General features: G+C 37.9%; 1 protein-coding gene across 5 annotated transcripts in view; it reads left to right on the top strand.

The window, feature by feature from the left end:
- LOC102224043 (transcription initiation factor TFIID subunit 4-like) overlaps nucleotides 1-25,078 on the top strand; it is a 101,849-nt gene that overhangs the window by 41,658 nt on the left and 35,113 nt on the right. For all 5 annotated transcript variants that reach the window (XM_014472916.2, XM_023332978.1, XM_023332981.1 and 2 more), the window contains 2 exons: nucleotides 902-1,027; nucleotides 8,873-8,929. In XM_014472916.2, coding sequence (XP_014328402.1) covers nucleotides 902-1,027; nucleotides 8,873-8,929 — 183 coding nt within the window. The remainder of the gene's footprint in view (nucleotides 1-901; nucleotides 1,028-8,872; nucleotides 8,930-25,078) is intronic.

A 25,078-nucleotide genomic window follows, 5' to 3' on the forward strand; every position in this document is an offset into this window, starting at 1 on the left:
CCCACATGGTTGTCAGCATGAGGGAGATCTCAGCCTCAACTGAACGCGTGAAAGCAGGAAAACACATCAATAGTTCAAAAACCTCAGATTTATTCCATCAAATCCAAAGGTTTTGCAGTATTTCTCATTCTTACGTGTCCAAATCCACAATTCTGTTCTCCTTTTCTTCACTGGTGATCTAGACTGTTTTCTCCAGATTTTCTATATCAATCAATTCAGTCCAATCCTATAAAAAGATTCAAAGTTGTTTACATACATTCCAATTTGATCCAAGCTATTAAACAATGCAGTCATGTTTAGTGTATGACATAAATTATTAAAAACCTTTCTATCTAAGAAAATCCAGATGACTGCATCAAGTCGCTGACTTTGCAGAAGTTACATCTAGGATATGACCATGTAGAAACAGAGATGTTTCTCAGCTTGTCTCATGTCAGTATGCTCATTAGGTGACAATAACAAATGTAAAAGTAATAAAATTACTTTCTAACTTTCACATCAAAGTGAATATTTTTTTTATATGTCATGTTGAACAATAATGATTGTTTGATCAAGCTTTAAAGGTCAGCATTTGGAGTAATTCCTCAAGTTTTTGCATCAGAAGTGGATTTTCTTTTACATGAGCAGTGATGCAAGCTTTGACAAAACACAGAAAGCCAGTTGGACGATGAAATCTTCATCTTTCAAAGATGACAGTACTTCAGTAATGCCTACCAGAATATTTCTGTGACGTTTGGTTATATTCTGGAGGAATTTTTCCTCTGATTCAGAGATATTTTTATTAGCTACTGTCATCTGTTCTAAAGTTGACTAATAATCCAACCAGAGCCAAAGAAGTAGCTTCTCAATATGTCATTGTCGTAATGCTGCCGCTGCTGTAATCTCTCCGTCTGCTTGCCAGGACGACGAGTGCTACGAACAGTCTGCAGACGTTCGGTCGCAGCTCCGCTTCTTCGAGCAGCTGGAGAGGATCGAGAAGCAGAGGAAGGACGAGCAGGAGAGAGAGATCCTTCTGAAAGCCGCTAAAGTGAGTTACCATCACCTCCATCCCGCTTTGTGCGTACGTGTGACAACGGACATGTGCATGCATGTGTGTGCATGTTGCTCTCGTGTCGGCTCTGACAGATGAATTAGAGTGTGACTCCCATGGATGAGGTGACCCAGACTGATGGCCCCAGGCCTCCTCTGTCCTGGCGCTTCTTCCCTGGATGCAAGGAGGGAGGGCTGAGATTTATATGACATGAAACTCCCATCCAGCACACAAACCGGACTCTTATCAATCCAAATTGTGTTTCTGCACCAGTCAATTAGCCCGAGATCAGACATCAGTCAGCTCTGAAGGGTGATCTGCATTTTAAAGCTGAAAAATTGGACTCTTCTTTTCTTTCATTAAATGCATTAAATGTAGATCCCAACATGTTCAACCTGTTCACATATCAACCAACATCATTTAAAAAAATCTGTATTCTTTGAGGCACAAATTAGGAAAATCCTGTAATTCTTCGACTTTTTCTTCTTTTGTGGTACATGGAAAGAAGAACGGCCAGTATAAAGAACTGATTGATTCATCTCCAATAAAAGCTTTTATCAACAAATGCTCTACTCAGAAAGTCAGCCACATTACATTTCTAATAAAAAAACAAACAACACTCATTAATGATTAGCTAAGGCCAAATGAAAAAGTCATGCCTTCATGCATCGATTAATTACATAACACTAAGTCTTGATTATGAAAAATGTTGTAATAAGATGTCGATTAACAATTATGTTACAGATGACCCCTTAAAGAAATAAGAGTACTCAGAAAATATGAAGCATAAAAATCTGGAAGGTGCTCACAGGAGGTGTGAGGCAATTTGAAAGTCAATGAAAAAAATTCCACACACTGACTCCAAGCTAAAGTTTTTTTTTTTTTCATAAAGGTCTTCCAGTAACAGCTTGAGCTTTCTGTGGTCAAAAACTGTATTTGACCTGTAGCTTGGAGTCATTGTGCAGGCGTTGGGGGGGGAAAAAGGATCGGTGAATCAACAGATGCTGCATTTGTATTAGTTTTAAAACTTGAGGATAAGAGTAGAATCCGTGGAACTTTATATTACACTGACTTTTTTATTGCTTTTAAGAATTCCTATACACTTCTCCAACGTTGCATAGGCATCTGGTAACTTATAATTAATAACAATTTACTTGCAAACCACAACTGTGGTCTTCATTTATGTTTTATATGTCAGAAAGCCGCTAGGTGCATGTGAGTCAGTTAAAATATTATCAAGCATTCAATTCAAGTTTGTAATTTGAATCAAAAATTAAACATTGTGTAGACTTATTAGATGCAGAATGATAATGTTTAACCATTTATTTCATTTTGATAAATATGGCTTACAGGTCACAGGTAATAGCTGACAGTCACTGACACATGGAGGATGTTAAGCCATAAAAGCTAATTGTTAAAGAAGCCGGCTGTTCTGAGAGTGCTAAATATATTAAATATATATCTAAGTATATTAATTGAAAGCTGAGTGGAAGAAAAAAAGTGTTGCAGGAAAGGATGCAAAAGTCACAGTGCTGAGTGGATTGTAAAGAACAGCTAATTCTACAGTTTGCTTGAGATCCAGTATGAAGTTTCAAAAATTAGTGATGATTTTGGTGATGTCATTATGTAGGTACATGTGTTTCTTCAAGTTCAAAGTCACCATAACAATCTTGCATGGTGATGCTGATTTTATTTTCTGCCCATACTATCAAATGTACCAATAACTGGCATAAGTAGCAACACCTACTAATTGGTGACCAATCGTTGTACTTGACTGGTCATCAAATTGATCTGACTTTAAACTTCAAAGACAAACTGTGGAGTATTGTAAGGAGGAAGACTGATCAGCTCCGTGCCACGCCGCATTGATGCAGTGATTTGTGCAAGAGGAGCCCCAGACATGTTTTTCAGTAGACTGACATTTCTGTAGTACATTTTATTAGTCTTCTATAATATTTTGTTTTTTCATGTAATTTTAGTTGCAACTTGAATCATCACAATTAATGGAACTAAGCCCTTGATAAATACTACTCTATGAATTGAACTTATATATGATTTTCACAGTTTGGATTGCTAAAATAGTTTTCTATAATATCCAGATTTATTGAGAGACACTTGCAGTCTAATTATGTCTCTTACAGTCTCAGTTTATAGAAATACTTAAAAACGATCTACTTAAAAAAATCTAAAACTATAGTCTGTCCTTTATTAGCTGTAATTGAAATGGATTTTAAGGAGTTTGTATATTTGGGACAAATTCTCTCTTCATTTATGGGGCTCTAGAAATACTAATAAAGTAGGAAATAATAACCTTAACATATATTATTAATCATGAATGTATTTGCAGGACAAAATATTATAAGTGGCAATTATGAATGCTTTAAATTATTTTGTAGTGAAGGTATTTTAAATTTTTTATTTCAGTATCATTCCAATTATCAATTATTATTTATGATAATAAAGATCTATTATAAAAATACATCTCTACACAAAAATCATACATAATATGAGTTCTGTATGCTTTAAGTAGCTGTAATACATGCCTGGTATCCTTATTTGTCTCTTGTTGAGAAGCCATTTGTCTCTTTTCAAATTTAGAAAGTTCACCGCAGACCAAAAAAAAAAAAAAAAAAATCAAATGAAAATGCCCTGCAGTGCAACATTAGTGGAAAGGTAGGTTAATTTAATTATTTCTGATGGGACTGGGGTCCCACAGTACAGATTCTCTTAAAAGCACACCTCACTTTCTTAATTGCATTATTATACTCCAGTCTTTCCATGCAGGGTATTAGAAAAATCCCCTCGTCGTTGAACTTTGACCAAATTACCTTAAGACCTGCTTGTTATCTTATGTGTTTTGGAAAAACCATAACATTCCTGCTGGTCGGTTTTGAAAAAAAGCCGTGGCATCAACACAAACTACAACTCCAAATTGCTTTGTTTTAAAAAGAATGGTGTAAAGAAAAAGCTTTTAGATTCCCTATGGCTCTGCATTATTAAACACTCCAATCTTCTACTTTTTTGTCTACTGAATCCTGTTTTGTTAACAGCAATTGCAAATAACTCCTCAAAATGAAACCTGGTCCTTCTTGGAGGAGCTACACTTGAGGCTGTTTGGTTTGCATGAGAGTCGCAGAGGAAAGTTTGACTTCACCCCACAGCTATATCTGTGGCTTTTTGGCTCCTGTTGCCATGGCGTTTTGGTTTAAGGAGAAGTTTGGAAAGCAGATCTTTGCGTAATGATTACACAACTTGTTCCACTTGCAGTTGCTGAGAAAATACCACAGCTTTGCACATGTGTGTTCAGGCTTTCTGTACATTAATTGTGCATTATAAAGGGGCAAATATATGTAGTTATTACTGTTTCATTAGTAAACTGGCTTTTAACTCGGTGGGTAACATAACTGCTAATGGTCCAAAAAAAGGATTCAGCACCAAACTTACAGTTAAAGGGGCTGCAGAGCTAACCTAATTCTTTTTCTTAACCAACATATATCAAATACATATCTCTTGGAACTCAAATTTTGATGTATATTTCTCTCTAAAAATATTTCCATTCTTCTTCATTGTTGTTAGGTTCCAGGAGAATGCTAGCCTGTGACTTGTCTTATTTTTTATGGGTTTTCCTGCAGTACATTATAACAACACTGGTTCTACAGAGTTCTCAAGATTGTTGTGCAGAAAAGCTAAAATGATCTGACTCCATGTTTTTATTTTATTTTATGGTAAATCAAAATATATCAATTAGTTTTGACAACATTCCCAGCATTAGTGCCTGAATTGAAGCCCTAAGTCATGACAAAAACGTCAATGGGATTTGATGCTGATAGTTGTCTCTGCAGTCATTTTTTAAAATCCTGATAAGAAAAACAATTGATTTTAAACAATGTACGTACTTTGTACTGTGGCGGACTATTTGTGTGGTGTCTTAAAAAGAATTGACAGCTCTTTGAATGTTTTCACATTGCGTCATGCTACGTGCAACCACAACACGTCTTTATATCTTAATGGAATTTTATGTGGTAGATTAACAACGCAGTGCACAACTATGATGAGGAAGGAAAATAAATGGTTTTAAACAATTTTTAACAACAGTTCAGTGACTAGTTGTGAAATCCACAAATCTGGCCTTACTAGAGTATTAAGAAGACAAGTGAGCACAGACCACAAACATCCACCCAGAGCTGCAATAAAATGTTTAAATTTCAGGCGTCAAACTCCTGTCCTGCAAAGTTAGATGCCTCATCACACTTTAATCAAATAATTAGTCCAACAGAAGGACTGAACACATTTACTGCATGCTGAGGAGTTAATCTTGCCATTTGTTTTGGATGCATTGGACACACCTGAAAGGTACATTGTCTTCAACCTTGGAGGACTGGAGTTTGATACCCTGTAGATAAAAGGATATTCTGTCAAAATGACCTAGGTTCAGTCTGAAATTCAACTGACAATCTGTTGCAAGACTTGAAAATTATTGTTCATAGATGTTCTCCATCTAATGTGGCTAAGTCTGAGCTATTTTAAGCAGAAGAACTGGCAAACAGTCTCTAGATGTGCCGTGACTGTGGTGAACACTTTCAGGTTTTTTTTCTCCAAAAAAATGTAGATATCCATATATTCTCTCCTTCCACTTAACATTTTTATATTAACTGAATTCCCTTAGTTTAATGGGATTATTTTGATGTTAAAAATGTATTTTACATGAGGGTTCTGGTCAATACAGCAGCCGACTGTACTGGCCTCAGAAAAGGCAACAGATAGATGAAAAACTGAAAACAAAGTAACGTAACTGGGGTTAAAACGCCACCAAATGCATTGCACTATCACCGACTTATGAAAACATAAAAAACACTGCTAGTTTACACAACCATCCATTAAGTGAAGAGCAGTAAACCTCATCTGCATGTATAGCAGTATCCAGTCCTCATCTCTTCTCTTCTGTGGTCCCTGCTGTAAGCAGAGAAACCGGGGCAGCTGGCAGAGGAGACGCAGAGTGTGCCAGTGGCACCGCTGGTCTCTGTAAACAGTCCATCTGTACCGACCCCTCCCACTCCTCCTCCCACCCCGCTCGCCATGTCTCCTGCTTCAGCACCCGCTAATTTGGCTCCCAGAATTAGAAATCCATTGAAATAATCTCTTCCACTGTCGTCTCCCACCGTTCCTCCTTCACAGTAAGCCTTTCCCTCGACTGTGCCGGCCATTTAAAATATGACTCAGGACTTGAGGGATGCTCCGGCCCACTGGAGGGCAAACACATTAGTCTCAGTTGAGACACCGACCAATATGTGGACTGCCTGATATATGTAAAGTCAATTAGCAGGAAGGCTTAGGAGTTTTTCGTCTCCATCCATGTGATATAATAGATGGTCAGAAGAAAAAGAAAGGTGGTAGTAAGGAATAGCTATGGAAAATCTGGATTTTTGGTTAAATATTGTATTATCTAGAAAGTTACAAGAGAGTAATAGGGCCATACTAAGAGTGAAATAAATAAATATAATTACAAGAATAAAGTCATCAAATTAAGAGAATAAAATGTACAAGAATAAAGTTGAAATGATACGAGAATAGGGTCATAATTATATCAGTATAAAGTCATAATATTAAGAGAATAAAGTCATACTAGAATAAAGCAGACCTAATACGAGAATAAAGTCCTAATAATGTGAGAATAAAGTCATAAAATTATGAGAATAAAGTCGTAATATTATGACATTCTTGTAATACTGCATCTATATTATTTTGACTGTATTTTTGTACGACTTTATTCTCATAATATTATGACTTTAATTCTTGTAATTTTGACTCGATTCTCATATTCTTTTTAATGTTCTTAGTACAGGCCTTAATACTCCATTGTTGAAAGCAGGCAAGGAATAAAGTTTTATGATCCCTTTGACACTGAATATCTAATATATGAATAATTGCATATATCTTGTTTGCCAAACATAGTCCCTTCCAAAGTATTCATGAATCTTTAACTGTTTCATATTTTAACAAGTTACAACCACAAGCTTTAATATATTTTATTGGGTTTTATGTGATAAATATTAACCCAAAATAAATAAAATTCTTTTAAAATAAATTGATAAAAGTTAGGTATTCAGATCTCTCTCGAGTCAATACCTTTTACTTCCACCGTTTTTCTACCGGCTTCATCTGCAGGTTGAAATTTTTACCAACTTTGCAGCACAGCTTCATTTTGTATGGAGAGTCTGTTAATATTAAAGTCTAAGTCTTGCCACATGTTTCTTAATTCGGTCTCTGGACTTTGATTGCGTCATTTTAACACATGATTCTACTTGGATCAAAGGCATGTAATTGTGGCTCGGTGTTTAGAATAACTGTCCTGGTTGAAGGTGACCCTCCAACCCAATCTCAAATATTTTTCAGGCATTTTTTTCTCTTCAAGAATTACCGTACTATTTATTTGGGAAAATCCATATTCAAATCAACAATTGTCAGGTTTTCGTAATTGTGCTGAAATATAATCACCTCAGCATGATGTCACCACTTTGTGTGGCACTAACCTCAGTATTAGTTTATAGTGTTTTGCATGCAGGCCAAAATACTACATTTTGGTTTCTTGTAACCACAGGACCTTCCTCCTCATGTCTGGTGTTTCCCTTCCACATCTTGTGACAAACTGCAAACAGAACTTCTTAAGAATTTCTTTCTGCAAGTCTTTCAGAATTTTATTTGCAAAATATTTTAAAAATATGGGTGCACCGACTCCAGTTTTCTGGCCCATTGCTGATTACAGATGTTTATAAAGCCCGACCTGCTGATTCCGATTTTGGTCGATGCCAAAAGTCAGTTGTCTGAAATGAAAATGCAAATGTGCAGATATGATCTGATGAGCCGTTCTATCAGTACAACCTTTCTCACAGGAGAGCATAAGAGGACAGTGGCTGATTTTTAGACCTTTGCAGATGTAGATAAGATTGGTGGACTAGATCGGCTTCACATGAGTATTGTCCGATTACCAATCTCCCAAAATTAAGGAAGTTTGCGCTGATAAATCAGCTGGCAGATAAATCGGCTGGCAGATAAATCAGTGCACCCCTATTTCAAATGCATCTAATTTTGCATTAAAGTCCTAAAAAGACATTGCAATTTGTGATTGTTGCATGACAGCATATAAAAACTGTCAAGGGTCGGCAGCACTCTTAAAAGACATTGTATCAGGAATATTATTAGAGCAGACTCTGGATAGTGCTGCTACATAAAAAGATCCACCTTATGCCTGCACTCACAAACAACCCTCAGTTAGTCCCTTGTGCCATGATGATCCTGTTTTGCCCGCAGTGGTCATCTGTACATGTGCATTTGGCTCTGTCGTGAAGGATTTCCAGGGACAAGTACATTCACCCAGATCATAGTGGCTGATTAAAATAGAAGTGCTGTGTTGTTACGCCAGGGACACACAGATAGCCACACTGCCACACACACAGTGACACACAGTCAGTCGTTGCCACTGACACTCACCAACATCTTCTCCCCTGCTTGTGTGTGTATGCATGTGTGTGCATCCTGGCTCCTGCAGACTTTTTAATAACCTCTTTTGATTAGAATCCCCCCGCAGCAGCTTATTTAGGGCTGGATTTGGAGCAGGTTTAAAGGCCACTGCCCCCCAGGGGGTGCTCCATTGCACTTCTCTGTATTCAGATATGATGTCCTTGACACCTCTGTATCCTGTTCCCATTTTGCACTATTTTTTGCTGCTACAGCAACAGATGAGTAGCAAAAGTGTGCGTGTGTATTGGGAAAGTGGGCTCCTTAAACCAGCTGTTAACCTGTGTCCCTTCCACCCATCCCCGTCCCTCCTTTTTTACTCCACAGAGTCGCTCCAGGCAAGAGGACCCAGAACAAGCTCGACTGAAACAGAAAGCTAAGGAGGTAAGCTGCTGCGGAGATCATTACCCTTGACATTTCCCCGACACCAGTGCATAAATTTTTCATGCCTCACTACATATGTAATGCCATTTAAAGTCGGACTTAAAAAAGTTTGAGGAATTATTCGCTCCGATTGATGCCAGTTTGTGGAAAATGATTCTCTGCACACCAAAGACATGCTCCACTTCCTCCACCCTATTGCATTTTTTCCATCTATTAAGCCTCCTTGTTATTGAATTCTGTCTATAGGAGAAATACATAAACTCTCCATCAGGTTAAAAGCATTATTTCAGCGTTATATAGTCTAATTTTCACAATTTTGCACCTAATTTCTGCAAATGAAGTTAGTTTTATCTTACCTAACATTTTATTAATAAAATAAAATGAATAAAATTTATAAAAAAAAATAAAGGTATTATTGAGATCATTTTTGTTCAAATATTTTTTTGACCTGTACATATTAAACATTTAAAGTAAAGCAACATTATTTCAGGATATTATGATTATGACTTCACTTATTTATAACAATATTATTTTTACAATTTAAGTTTAAATTTAAATTTAAATTAAATTACTAGTGGCATACCAACTCAGTTTATGTCTTGGTAGGCAACATTAGCAAATTGACAAATTCTAGCATGTAAGCTAGAATTTGTAGCAATTTGTAGTTGCTAATCTTAGCTAATGTTTGTGTTGGCAACAAAAATGACTGAACTACACAGGAAAAATGGGACTTTGAATGTCTTGCACAATATTAACACTAGGGCTGTTGTAAATGAATATTTTAGTAATCGAGTTATCTATCGATTATTCATACGATTAATCGAGTATTCAGATAAAAAAAAAAAAACATTGGCAAATCTAACATAACAGCAGTATTACTATCAGATCTCAACATCAGTCCAATTTTTCATATTTGAGCATCATTAAGAATAACTTTTCTGTAGTTTAGAAAATTAACCTGTAACAATAATAGCTCACTTTCTAAGTTAACCTGAAGAAACGTTATACAGAAATTCAATTTAATAGTAAAGAGGCAGGCTCACAAATGAGCTTATAAAAATGTCTACACTCCAGCTTTTCGTTTATGTATTCATCTTCAGTCAGTTTAACAGATGAACTCTCATCTTGCCCAGACCTTTTCAGCTTTTGTGTCCACATTAGTGACGGGATTTGACACCTTTGTTTGTCACACACAGAAACACATCTATCAGCTACGTGCCGCCACCATGCGCTATGACATCCATTTGTTGAGACCGGGATGATATGAAATTTATTTTCCGGTTCGTCCGTAAAGCTACACTTACGTTAATTGTCTAATGCGCAGCCGCCCGCAGTGTTCATATCCGCTCACCTGTATAAACACACCTGCAGCGCTCTTCCCTCCCGTTCGCTCTGAACAACGGCCACCAGGCAGCAGCTCCGTGAGGAGAAAAGCTGCCGTACTCTAGGCATCCCACCAGTCATTTTAAGGATGCTTATTGGTCCCCCAAAAAACGACAAAGACCCAGACATTATCATGAATCAATAAAATCTTCCCAAGTCAAACTTGAAAACTGGATGTTATGCTGCTAACGCTTAGCTTTCGTCAACAACTCAGGCGGAAGTGAGATCACTGGGTAACGCAAGTAATAACCCGGCCGGAACACGGTGCGCTAAATAATAAAACATAACTTGACGACGCTTCGAGGCAGATAAATTTTCCTCGAGGAATTTTTATAATCGAGGTACTCGAATCACTCGAGGAATCGTTTCAACCCTAATTAACACATTGTCATGCACAACTCCCAAGAAAGAGGAGATTCAGAGCTGGAATTCATGTGATTATATTGCTTACAGCAAAATTTACATATGACCAATCCAAAAGTGAAGTAAAACTTAAATTAATTATAAATAAGTTACAGTTGCTAAAATTCAACTGAAAACCAATCAACAAGATAAGTTTTAAGTTTTGCTGCCACTTTTCAGCTTATATTCAGTATGTTTCATGTAGTGTTTTTTTCAGCACAATCTCTTGATATTTCTCCTAATTTCTACTCTACAAATACTCCTGCTTCAGGTCAGTTCTTTTGGCAGATCTGCTTACCCAACCATGCAGCATTCGCGCAGCATTTACTAAATGCTAAATTGCTTGCAAACAGGTAGACAGTTCTGTAAAACATGCTTGAATGAGGGTAACTAAAATATGCTTCGTATTAACTTTTTGCTGTAGAAAATAGTACAAAACTTCCCTCTATTCCCAGTGGGCCCAGGTATGACACCCACACTGGTGTTGTAAATTAACAACTCTTTCAGACTTCCTTTTTTGATAGGATAGTGATGTATCTTCTTTGTTTCAACTACAGGTTTTGAATTGAATGGATTCCCAGTGGAGCTCCAGAAAGTAGACTACACATCTTTTAGCGAATGGTTAATGTTGTTTACGCAAACAAGACGGCTCTTTCACACCACAAGTTTGCTTTCTTGTTTTCCTGGTGTGTTTACACCAGAATATCTTCACTTGGTGTTGTCAGTGCTCGCTAACAAGGATCAAGAGCACTCTGTGGAGCCTCTGTAGAGAAATTTGAGTAGGCAGAAGGATGAAACAAGCGAAACTCACCTGTTGTTGTTGATGTAGAAGTTAGGAAGCCAGCATGGTTTCTCCTAAGTAGTTTACTCTTAAAAAGAAAATGCTTCATTCATCCAGGGAAAGTATATTGGGAATGTATGCACTTTTCTAGCTGACAAACTACTTTGGGCTAACACATTTCCAGACTTTTTCCACCTGACAGCCTCCCATTTAGTGTTGGCGTCTCCAACTCTATTTTGCGGCTTTTCTAATGTCCCTTACTGATCGGTTATTGAACTTGTGACCTTTGAATGACAAGTTGGCTTCTCTTACTGCACCTCCAGCACTCTTGTCTTTTTTCTTCATCTGTCCCAAACATTTCTTTCTAGCAACACTGAGCTCTGCTGCAGTTTTGAACATTCACACTAGATCTCAGGCTACCCATAAGCCCAACATATGCAAATGAAGTAGTGTAATAGGCATCATGATAGTTGCCCCCGGGGGGGGGCCATGTGATCAAAGTGGATCTCCTCCCTGTTAAGTGGCAGTCCGCTCGTCGTCTGGATACGGCCAGATTAGAGCGTCGTGAAGAGATGCCGTCTTCGTGTGGCACATTTTCATTTTCGTCAGGAATTTTAAGAAGGTTCATTGGAAATGGTTACTTTATGTAACTACCCACCCACCCATTTTACTGACACACACAAACACCCCCCACTCCTCCCTCCTCCAGCATCCCTCACCTCTTTCTGTTTTGCTTAATGGCCGTCGTTTCTCAGCCACCGCGCCTCTCCGGTTTTCATCACCTGACTGGCTCAAGGGGACAGAGCTGGCTGTTTGTGTCACTGCAGAGTCTGTCGGCAGCTCACACATCTGCGCAAATTTCATCAGGATAATGAGCCCGAGCTGCTCTTCCAGGCGACAGCCAGAGGAGCCAGCCTCTCTGTAAGCCCCTCTGCTCAAAGCAACCACTGCCTCCACCAAACTACCATCAAATCGTACAGACAGAATCACACTGTAATGTTCTTTAACCAAATGTTTGCTTCAGGTATGGGCCAACTTAATATAATATTCAACATTCAAAAATAAATTGTCGGCAGATTGCATAGAACTTGAAACATCATTATTTAAAAATATTACTGAAAATATGGTCAAACTATAGATGGACACACAGTACTCAACCAATCCTTTCTGAAAGACATATTCACTGCATCATTCTATATTGAATATTGAAATTACAACTCATATTTTCTTAAGAGAGCACCCCTCCTCCTAGAGTCCCCCACTCAGCTCCTTCAGACTAGCAGCAGCAGCAATTAGTAAACATGTGGGCCTGCACATTTTTACAACTCAAGGTAACATGGTTACTTGGATTGTGCTATAAAATGGCTCTGCGTCCTTGTGAAATACATAGTTTTGCCCCTTTAACTCTTTTTTTTCTTTTCCTTTCTCAGTATCCCCACTACTGTTTCTGAGCACTGCCATCTTCACCACTAAATATATACATCCAGAGAGGGCATCAAGGGCAGTTTAGTCTATTCAATTGGCCAATATTGTTACTGGCATGCTGAATTTTCATTCATGCCGAGTGAAATAGAATATCTTAGTAAATATTGTGTACAAGCATTCCTCTGCAGTAGCAATATTGCACCCATTAATATATATCAAGAAGCTGTAGTATATTCCCAAGTAAAATGACAATGTACAAAATTGACCAATTACCAAAAGTTTAGACCTCCATTTTGTTGTATTAAGATTTTTTTACATACAGTGCTGTGAAGGGGTGAACCATGCCTCTCACAGTGTCGACTTCTTTATTATAACTATCTAAATACTTCCTCCTTTCCAAAGAGATGCAGCTACTCCTAAAACAGCACCACTGACAGAGCCACACGCAAAATTGTTTGCTGTTGCAACTACAGCAACACTCTTAAGGTAATCACTTTGCTGCGGATCTTTAGTAAACTGAGAGCACCAATACACAGCCAGCATCCCTATGTCTCAAAACCCACAGCTAACGACACAGTTACACCCACCTAGGCCACCCAAAGTTGCTTTTATTTGAACAAATCTCATGCAAACACACTGATCAGTTATCACTGCATAGCAGACCAAGGGAAAAGTCAGAAATTTGTAATATAAAGAACAAACTGAAGATGAGTCTTTAACAATAATGCAAAAACAACTAAAAGTGAAGGAGAACAACATGGAACAACCCAGTTTAATGAGACAATCTCTGCAGCAAAAATTTAACAAAGATGCATATTTAAAACTACATTCATAAATCTGTTAGTAAGTTCCAAAAATGTCATTGTGACTGTTGTCCTAAGATAACCTCCAGTGTTTTGCTGTTTCTTGCAGCTTTACTTTAGCAGTAAGATTCTCTAAGCTTTTCTTCTCCCACGGGTTGGAGTCTGCGAAGACATTTGTTCAAGTACCAGAACCTCCTGAACCAAACTTTGCCTCAGCCAGTGCTAACTGAAAAACAGCTATCAGCGACCTTCATATATTACAGAAACCTTTTTTACAATGTATATCTTTTTATCTTTTTAGCAATCCATTACCATTTTAAACCCCCCTATGGCAATTTTTGTGTCTCTAAATATGTTTCCAGTGCCAGTTTTGTTGTTTAGAAAATTGTCACCTTAAAAGTCCAGATGCCTAATTGCTGCAGTTTTTCTACACAAATCAGTATTTTATCTTATATTTCTGCAAACACCTAATTTAAATGCACAACAGTTTTTAATTTTAGACTTATAAAATACTGAACATATTTGCGGCGAAAATATTAGTGACACCTAGGATGGATTAACAAAGTGTAGGATGAAAGCTTAGCGTAACCAAGTGACATCCTAATATCTGAAGTGTTGTTTGCTCAGCTGTGAGTGATTAAAAGGAGGGTCTGTCAGATCCAGAGTCAGACTTAATTTATTGCAGAGAATTTAACAATGAAAAAATTTCACAAAATGCAGACTTCGTATGTTGAAAGGTTGTGTGATCTTATGAAATTCAAGTGAATCCCTGTTCAAATAGGGAAAGATCAGAGGATCTGGCTGGCCATGGGGCATTTGCTTAATATGGCCACCCGCTTCATGCAAATCCACAATGTGCTCCCTATCAAACTTTAGCAAGAACCAGTAAAGCTGTGCAATCCAATGAAGAGACGCCTCCAATCACCGTTTTGACTGACACTTTGCAACACCACACGACTGTCTTTGTGAATCTTGTACTTCAGACCAAACCCCCAGACTTAAGTAAACTTCAAAAATGGTAAAGCTATAGCTGCAAAGATTTATTTAGTTGTTTTTTTTTTCAGGAGTTTAAAGATTATTTTAGGCCTTAGGTTTGTCCTGGAACATTTTTTATGTATTTATGTAGCTATGCCTTGACTTTGGTTTGCAGATTTTCACCAGTGAGTGAAAACAAAATTTTGTAACCAGCAGTCTTGTCACATAGCTGCTGCAGAGGTGTAGCGTGAGAGATAGTTTGCTTCCTCCATTCACTACCATTTGGCCAAAAGGTCAGATGGGCTATTTCAGAAAAGCCCCTAGTGAAAATCAATGGGCAAATTGTGGAGTTCAGTTCCTGTTTGTTGTTGTCTTGGGTCTCTGTGTTCTCACTCTCCCAGTGCTAAGGCAGAAGTAAGGGGGGGAATCAGTACTCGAGCATTGAGACCAAGCGAAAAAGAGAGGGATGGACACAGAGAGACAAAGACAAAGAGATGGAAAGCAAACGGAGGCTGTGGGGTTCGGGGACCAGTTAAAAGATAGAGAGGGAGTTATGGCCAGTAGAGATACATCACAATGTCAGACACACAGACACACTGCAGCCATAAATTTATCATTGCAGCCACGTCTGCAGGCACAACCGGACACCAGGAAAGAGTGAGGTAAAGAGGAAGAGTGGAGAGAGGACAGGAGAAGAGCGACGACGGAAAAGGGAGAAGACAAATAGGCTTGCACAACTGACCAAAAACTGTCCGAAAGCTCCTGCTGGAGTCCACCAAAAACAAACTGTTTTCTAACATTGATATTTCTGCAGGATGTTCACATGAGCTGTGTAGCAGAGGGTTGCCCAAGCTGGGTGTTCCAGAGAAGTCACAGAGAATACAGTCAACTCACTTTGGGATGCAAATGATTCCTTTGTCCTAAAAATAATTTCAAATAGAAGAAAGCTTCTGACCATTTTCACAACTTTTCATTAGTGGAAGTTTTTGTATATGTCGTCACAATTGCTCAAAAAGTTTCTGTCATTTTCTAATTACTGATGGTCATAAACAATCTCATCAGTTTGGTAGTTATGATTTCTACTTAGTTGGTTGTGGAACACCTTGGGAAACATCATTTTGGATCTAGTGCTTCTTCATGTAGTTGATACTAGTAGACAGGTAAAAAGTACAAAAATATGTTCAACAACTGCCCTTCTCTGGACAGGGTCCAAGGAAGTCTATATAAGTCTTGGTTACAGCGTTTATGAATTATCCTGTTTATCTGAAACAATGTTACACTTATGCTTGCATCAGGTCTGCAGACAGAGCACATTATTTAGCAACAAATTACTAAAGATGAACATGCATGCAGAACCACCTTTTACCAGGGTGCTTGTCACACATTTAAGTTCCTTATTTAGAAAAACAAAACCTTTTTGCCCCGTGTCACAACTAATGTTTTATTTGTGTTTCTTGTTGTAGTGTGTCAAAATGTGAAAGAGTGTAATGGTTTAAGTAGCTTGGCAAGACTTTGCAAGCTGCAGTGGATATGAAAATGGTTGACTCTGGTTCTTTCACTGACTGTCCAGTTATGTGTAAAGATCTTAAAAGAAGACATGATGAGGGCTAAGCCTGTCACAATAAGCAATAAATCAATTAATCGCATGAATAATTAAAATGACCTCAATAATTTCCATTTGCGTGATTGTATTTCTTGTGTCACTCTTTCTAGCAAAGAGTGGATGATGTAAGTCTTCAGTCTGGCATTGGCCTCAACTAACCCTATCTTGAAGGACAATTTTCTTTACACATACTTCTGTATCTATTTTATTTATTGTTTTAATTTTGCTCACTTATTTTGGATATTAAAATGCATTCCAGTTCCAAAGTTAAATGTTTGTTAGAAACTAACGTTTACTTGTCTTTGAGAGAGCGCTCTTGTATTATTCTTGCCTTCACCATTAAATAACTTGAAAATGATCTCAAAGCAACAATATTATCATTTATCGCAATAAGTTCTGCGACAATTTATCGTCCAGCAAAATTACTTATTGTGACAGGCTTGGTGAGTGCTTCCCTGCTCTTTGTAGCACTTTTGTTTAGAATAAATTTTCTGTATTGTAACATATGATGTAAAGTCTTAAAGTCTGGTATTGTTTTATGGCCAGTTTAATACTAAAGTGTTGCTCAAATCTTGCCTGAACTCAACTATAAACCTTCCACGGTCCTACGCATATGTGACTTCTCATACTGCATAAACATAATATGTTAGATTATATGACTTTCTGTACACCATTCCTATCACTTAAATCTTTACCATTTGATCGAGAAGCATCCACCAGGTTTTAACACCAACATATGCGTCTTGATTAGCTTGGCCTCCTTCACAAGTGATCGGGTCATGGAGATCCTGGAATCCACCCACACTGTAATCCCTATCAGCTACAGCCTTATACGTTTTCTCTCCGCAAAAGAGAGATTCTTGTGTGTCAGAGGACAATGTAGCTACTTCGTAGTTTTCATTAGACCGGTTATATCTGGGAGTTCATAGGCTCTCATCCTCTGGCCCTCTACAAACCGCTCTGCTCAAAGAGGCGCTCTCGCCCATCAGGTAGGCCTGAGGGCGAAAGCCTGCTGCCCTCCTCCACATTCTCTCTCTTTCTGTGCCGACTTTCAAACAGAATTCCTGCTGTTCTGTGTGTCCCGACTCATAGTTATGTTCTTGTCTTCTGGCCTTAAAGACACAGTGCAATAATTTCACTGGACTTGCAGCAACTCGCACAATAGACACACACTGATGCTCTGCTGAAGGGAAGCAAGCTTTTATCCCCCTTTATGTGTGAAATAATGATTGATTAGTTTAGTGTCTTTTGAGTTCATATGATTTCTTTTATTTTTCTATTATTTTAATTGTGTACAAAACAATGACAAAGACAGATTAATTACCATATAAGAATGGCTTGTTTTGTCTTCCAGATATGCAGGCTACTACATAATACACTGTTACCCTATTTTTATTTGTTGCTTTGTTGTCTGAAGTCTCAACTTCAGTTTTTTTCTTAACCTCAAGACATATTACAAGGAAAAAAAAAAACAGAAGTAGGCTTTAAAAGTACCTTTGGTGTTCCTGTGTGTTTTCGAATATTACAAAGTGCTGTAATGAGAAGGAAAACAACAAAAAAAAGGAGATTTTGCCTCACAGGGAGATAGCGACTCGTCTACTTGCTGCACAAGCCTGTAGGTTCACTTTTCTCTTTGTGCGCTGGAGCACTCCTTGGGACTCCAGCGACAGGGGAATTGGGCGGGCTGAGCTACGCTGGTGGCGAGGTGTCAGCCTCCTGTGCCGGGTATACGAGTAGGAGGGAGGCAGGACATGTTTCAGTTAGGCAACAACCACCACGTGCATGTGGATAGAAAAGGAGGGAAGATTAGCTTACCTGTGCCTGCGAACTTTTCCCTGCTGACCTTTTCATAAAATACACCTCCTTGTTCCATTGTGCCCTACTTTGTTCTCCTGTACGTTTGAATGTTAAGGTGTTGCTTTTGTCAAATTCTTACGGGGAGGACAGTAGCCGGGGTCTTCGTGAGGTGATGCTAAGTGTGCCAGCCTGGCCTGCATGTTTCCATTAGATTGTCATGTTGGCTAATTAGAGAGCGGCAGCATGATTCACCTTGTTAATTAGGAGGACTTGCACACCATGTGCCTGCAGGCAGTGTGGGGAAGAAGAGCCCAGCCCCAGAGCCTGTTAGTCGCCTGCTGCCTGTGAAGATTCCCCTTCTCATCTACCTTCACTCCTTTTTTTTTTTTTTTGATTTGGAAATGAATAAATCATTGAGATCGTCCTCTTTCGAAGTGTGAATATCTGAGTTCTCATCTTTTCCTGGATGCAAATTAGTCGTGATCAATAGGAGGTGACGAGCGGAGAATCTTAAAAAAAGAAAGTGTGAGACAGGCAGAGAAGACTTCCAGATGAAGCATAGAATGAGACAAAGCGAGAACATTTAAAGCAGGAAATTTTCCCTTGGATAAGCAGTATTTTTAATGATCGCCACGCTCCCGCTGCCGATTCAGTACAACGCCATTAGAATTTGCTTAACAACGTTTTTTGACTTCTTTGTTAAACTCTTTTTTTTTTTTTTTTTTTTTTTTGGCAAATGTGAATTACAAATGTTATTAATAGGAATAAAACTTACTTCAAAGTCAGAATTCAGTGTAATCCAATGTTTCACTCAAAATGCCTTTATGTCGTTCGGTTCCTATAAAGTAAGTTGCAGATGAAGAAAAACCGCTGGGTCATGATAGTGACACTCACATAATGACCTTCGCTTCGGGGACGACTGAGGGCTCTAAATAATTGGTCCTGGTCCCTGGAAGATCTTGGAGCTTCAGAAGAAAAGGAACAGATTATGCCATGGCTGTTAGTTCATGCATGTATTTTGAATTCATCTCCATAAGTAAAATATTATAATTCCAGACAGGATAAGCAGAACCATTCACACAATACAAGGGTGGAGAGGGAGGGTTCAATGTTCTGGACGGCAAGGCATGTAAACAAAATGGTGCATCTCAGTCAATTAGAATATTGATGAAAAGTTAGTTTCTTCCAGTAATTCTGTTGAAATGTGAAACTCACATTGTATAGATTTGCTTTTTTATGTAGATTGGTATATTTCAACTGCTGATTTTGATGACGTAGACTTAAAGCTAATGAAAATGTGAATATTACAAAAGATTAGTAGAAAACTTGTTTTTAATGCAGAAATACAAAATCGGACTGCTGACTTGACAGCTGTCTGATGGATAGTCTCAGGCAGCTTCGTCAAGGAGATTAGTCCACTGAAGGTCATTGCTAAACAAACTGACTCCTCAGAGTTCTATGTAAAACAATATTAAGGTGTAGTTGAGTGGAAGAAAGACGTTTGGGGGAGATGCACAAAGCGTGGACTGTGGCTGGAGTCAGTGGCATCACACACAAACACATCCAGGACATGTTTCACAACATGAATCAGACACATTTTGAGAAGTGTCTTATCCGAACGAGGGAGAAAATTGACTAATATTGCTCAGTGGTTTTGTTTTTCAGCAGGACTTACTCACAAAAAAAGTACACTTCAGTCAGAAAGCCACCTGCACTACCTTAACTCCTTAGCAGCTTGTCATCTACATGAAGACTACATTAATGTAGCAATTCATGCAAAAGGAGCCACAACTATGAACCGAACATATGTACTGTACAATACTTGAACATAGTTTTCAGCAGGCTTACAAATCCTTTTCTGAGAAATATTAATTTTTCCCTTGCTGTAAGCAAAAAATAACAGAAATTGCGTGAGGCATATAAATTTGTGCAGTGAAGCTATATAATGAGTTTTGAATTGAATAACTGAATTAAATTTGTTTTTTCACAATGTTTTAATTTGTTGAAATGTCTATAAAATAAATTTTGAGGAACTCTCCTTTATATAATTATTGAGTAGATGTGATGAATTCATGCATGTTTCCATCTAGAACACATTTTTGGCCCTTTTGAGAGTAAGAGTGCAGATGGGAAAGGAAAACCTTATTGGGTGCTTCAAATGGCCTCTCTTCCCTGCAGCAAATTAACTGCCAGGCACTTTGCATGAAGAAATGCCTGAAGACGTAGCTCACAGATGTTCACGTAATGCTGCCCATGTGGGTGTCAGGTGAATGAGATGCATGTATTACCGACGCACATTAAACACATACATAAAGCGTCAACACACACTTGATAAGGGGTAGGAGGCTGGCACAAAGGAACGTGTGCAAGAATTTAATGTTGGCGTTGTTGAAATTAAAACAGCTTTACTAAAACACTATCTACTGAACACAGTACATGCTCTATTGATCTGACAAAGATGATCTAATTGTTATGGTCCTTGATGGGCAGAACAATGAAGGTTTAACCGTGTACATATTCAGCATTTATATGCAACATTATTCAAATTGCTTAAGAGGAAAAAGGAAGTACAATAAAAAAATTGGTTATAAAGTGGCTTAAGGACAACAAAGTCAATGCTTTGGCATGGCCATCCAAAGCCACGATCGCAATCATATGGAGAAGTTGGGGGCAGATAATTTTAGTAAATCTCACTGACCTGAAATAAAAGAAATTTGGTCAGATTTAAATTCAGACACTGAGCGAAAAAAGGTTTTTGTGTCTTATTATGCCGTGTGTGTGTACTTCCAGTTTCAACTGTATTTTGTGAAACTTTGTTCTGAATGCGGTTTAAAAATGTTACAGAAGGTGAAGCTGTCGTAAGATCATAAGTTGTTTAAAAATAGCAGACATCCATGATGGAGAGACTACTCAATAACTGGGGTCTGTGTTGGCAGTAAGCACAATATTTCTTATTGTGGCATTATCGCTTTGTGTCATCAGCACATGTATGACAAGGGATGTCATACATGTGCTGTATGAGAGGGGAGCTTTTAGATTGTGAATAAATGTTGACTGAGAAAGGAACCTTGATGGACCTCACTTGTGATTTTCTATAATTCCAAATGACACAAAGTGTTATTCTGCTAGATTTTAATCAATTTCCTGTCAGTAAATTGGTTACAACAGACAGTAAGTTTGTTGTTATTACTTTTATCAAACACAACACTGAGATCCAGTTACACCAGGAAAGAAGATTTTGATATGTTAGTGCGTTTTCAGTACTTTGATATGTTCAGAAATTGGACTGGAGTTTGTGTTTAAAAAGCTAAATTTGTTGTTAAACCACCTTGTTCAATTATCCTTTCCGAATATGTTAGATATTATTGAGGCATTCAGATAAATCTCTAAAAGACGTTTAATCACCTTCAGCTTCCATAGCCTGAAAAAATTTAATCGGTCAAAGGAAGTCTCAACAGTGTTTTGCATTTTTGTAAAGCATTAAAGCAGTGCAATTAGACAGGCAGTGTTATCAGTACTGTTTGACAATCATCAGCATACCTGCAGCCTGACAGTGATATGGGTACATGAGAATATAGTGGGACTCTGATATCCTGTAAAAAATACCTATCGGATATTCTGCTTCTTTCAGCTAATATATTCAATTTACAGTAGACACAGCTTTAAGTTTACTTATTTTGGGAGAGTATCTCAGCTTTATTTTCTAGCTTTGTTCTCCAAATCTGACCAAATGTGTAAACTTTAATCTATATATACCAGCATACCATAAGAAAATGAATGTGGCGATAGCATTTTGTTTGATTTTTCAGGCTTCAGAAGTGCAAATGTAAAACATGCAACTAAACCAACTATACGTATGTGAGCTAATTTTTTTATTATCCCTAACCACTTTGTGCTACTCTGTCTAAAAATTGGTTCTCCAACCAATGGAATGTTGGTTTAGTTTAGCGCTGAAGTTACAGTATATAAATAATAAAAACTTATTTCTATTTCCTGAGAACTGACACTCAGATAGTCTTTATACAATCTCCTGCAACTGTGCCTGAAGGCTACTGTGTTGTGTGTTGTAAAAGTTAAGAACTTGCTTCCCCACCTAACCTTGGTTAAACTACTCGCTTTCTACCAATGGCCTTTATTAATAAACGCGTTCAACAAATGTAGCATATGTCAAGTCTGCATAATCATAAGGATCCTGCTGGTTGCTGTTCAACCACAGCTTTCATGGGGGAGGGTTTGAAATATATCAATTTAAACCCTATGGTCTGCCTTACGTACTGTGGTCTTTGCAAGGCAGACAGCCATTTAGCTTCCTTCACAGCCCCACAGCCGCTTGTGACGTCAAGCTGAGCATGTTCTGCTCTACCAAGGACATCTGTCTGTAAGCGTCTGGAGGGCCGTAAGCAGCCCCCCAGGCCAGACAGAGGGGTGGGGAGGAAAGCCTTTGTTAGAAACAGCAGAAAAGGCGAACGGCAGGTTGGCCATAACTGCTCCTACAGCTCATCTCCCTCCCTGTGCCAGCCATATCAGAGAGGTTCTTGCTGTACTTTGGACATGTTTGCATCATAAGGGAACATAATGCTCTGCTTTCTGTGAAGAAAGAAAAATCTTTTATTTCTTGTTTTTGTCTGGAAAGACTTTTTTTCTGAACCACTAAATGTACAAGTGCAGAGTAAGAATGAGTTTTAAATACACCAAGATGCATTAAACAATTGCTATATACATTTTATTTGCTATTTACTCTTTCCACTGTATATAAAAGAAAGAATTAAGAAATGAATTAAGAAATGATATTTAATATGTAAAAGATGTAGTTCCAAAATTTATTCATGAAGGGACTTAGTGGAAACCTTCATTCTAAATAATTAATTTCAAATAATATTATTATGAAACTGAGTGAACATGTCTTTCATTTCCAATGTTATGTATTAAACTTAGTAATGGAAATGTTTTTGCATATGCTAAAACTTTAATTTTTATTTCAACTCACATATTAGTTTGTTTTTCACCAGCTCTTCTGATTTGACTGGTGCTGAATTTTCTGCAATTTACCAACACCTACAGCTCTTTGCAAATATTATCATACCTCTTGAAGCTTTTCACATTTTGTCATAACAACTGCAAACTATTTTTCACAAATCAAAACTGAAAAGAGCGCCTTACTTCTGAATGCAGCTGCCTTTACTCCTCTACCCTTTAATAAAATTCAGCGCAAGAAATTGTATTTATAAAAGAACAACAAAAAGAAAGGAATTGTTGAAAGAAATCTTATTTGCAATTTGCTCCAACCCATGTAAGGGGACATGACAAAACATGTAAGAAGGTGTTCTGATCAGGTCAGAAAAAATTTAACGTTTTGACCTGAAAGTTGTTGGTGGAAACTTGTACATATACATCAAACGTTGATTGTAATGCAAGAAAATTGTAATTTGTTTGAAGGGTATAAATTATTTTAGGGGCTACTATATGCTGCTGCTAAATTTTAATTTAATCTGTAAATATTAACTCCTGATGTCAATTTTAATAGGCACAGAAAGCACTAGAAAGACTTTTAGTGTCCTAATGTGTTAGTTGCTAATTAATGGTAATTGATACACACAACACATTATTTAAAATTATTTAGAAAATTGCATATTTTTACATGAGTACATTTTATTATGTGACCAAAATGTTGTCACATAACAGTGTGCTTTAGGTACAGACAAATCCTGTTCCTGACAAAACCACAGATCAATTTTTCTGCATTTTTTGACCTTTGTTAATATAACTTTACAAGTCCTAGTTCCTTGCCTGCAAAGGGCACAGAGGCAGACTGGAACCATTGGTATTTAAGTGACTTCAGATCAGCAGGTGGTTATCTGGCATCATTAATAGGAGCTGGCAAATGTATGCATCCTGCCACATGATTATTCTTCCCGTCTGGTACTGCTCTTAGTAATGACCTTTTATTTAGTTACTGGCAGTGGTTGTACTTGTTGTTAAACATCGGTGACATGGTACTCCAAGAGAGCACAGAGAGAATATAAAACGGATTTCTCATTTATCACCACAAAATCCCAAAATATCTAAAAGCTGCTGTTGTTGGAATTTACAAAAAACTTAAAACTAATTTACATGGTAAATAAAAGCTCCTTGTGTTACTTCGCAGCATGAAAGGCAACATATTTCATGTTGGTTGTTAACCAAATGGTGGGTTCTGCTTCATGGCACCAGATTGAAATCAGAAATCAGTCTCCCAGTGTCATGGCGTCCTCTTCACTGACGGGAAATGCAGACTCGCAGATGGTGAAATGAAGTCTTCATTTATCATGCAGTCATAAATCCGAAATTGCAGGCAGTTGCTTTGGGCGCTGGGAGCCCATGCCTGGTGCCAACTGCCAGCCAGAGATGCCGGCATCCTGGTGCCGTTAGGGAGATAGCGAACCTCTCCTGCTGCGTGCGTTGCAGTAGGATTCTTTAAGGTCAGGCTCGAAAATATTTATCTGGTTCTTATGGCAAAGCTTGATAAAATCTGCACCAATAACATTAGGGACAAAGATTGATTGTCCAGCCACAACATCCGCATTGTAACTCATGTACTTCAATATGTAGTTATTAAAATTAACATCAGAAAGTTATCCATATTATTACTATTAGTTCATGAATATTCTCATGTATTCCCGATTTTTTGTAGACGTCTATTGTAAAACGAATAAGTAAACAAGGCTTATTTATTCAGCTGCTATTAATTCCCCTTCTTTGTCAGCGTGTTTGAATCTTTCAGCAGTTCCGCTGTGCTAAATGTGAAGTGGCAACACCCTAAAGGGCATGCCTTGCCAGCAGGGTTTTAGGAAAAAATCAGAGGCAAGTGCATGCACATTTTAGATCAGATGGTGTACACCAAAGCAACCTTTTACAAAACGCCATCTGAAAGCAACATGAATTTTTTTTCCTCTGATCAGACAATATACATGCCTCGCACAAACACCAGTGCCCAGCGAACA

Source organism: Xiphophorus maculatus, chromosome 4 (assembly GCF_002775205.1).
Source record: "Xiphophorus maculatus strain JP 163 A chromosome 4, X_maculatus-5.0-male, whole genome shotgun sequence".
NCBI classification, from domain to species: Eukaryota; Metazoa; Chordata; class Actinopteri; order Cyprinodontiformes; family Poeciliidae; genus Xiphophorus; species Xiphophorus maculatus.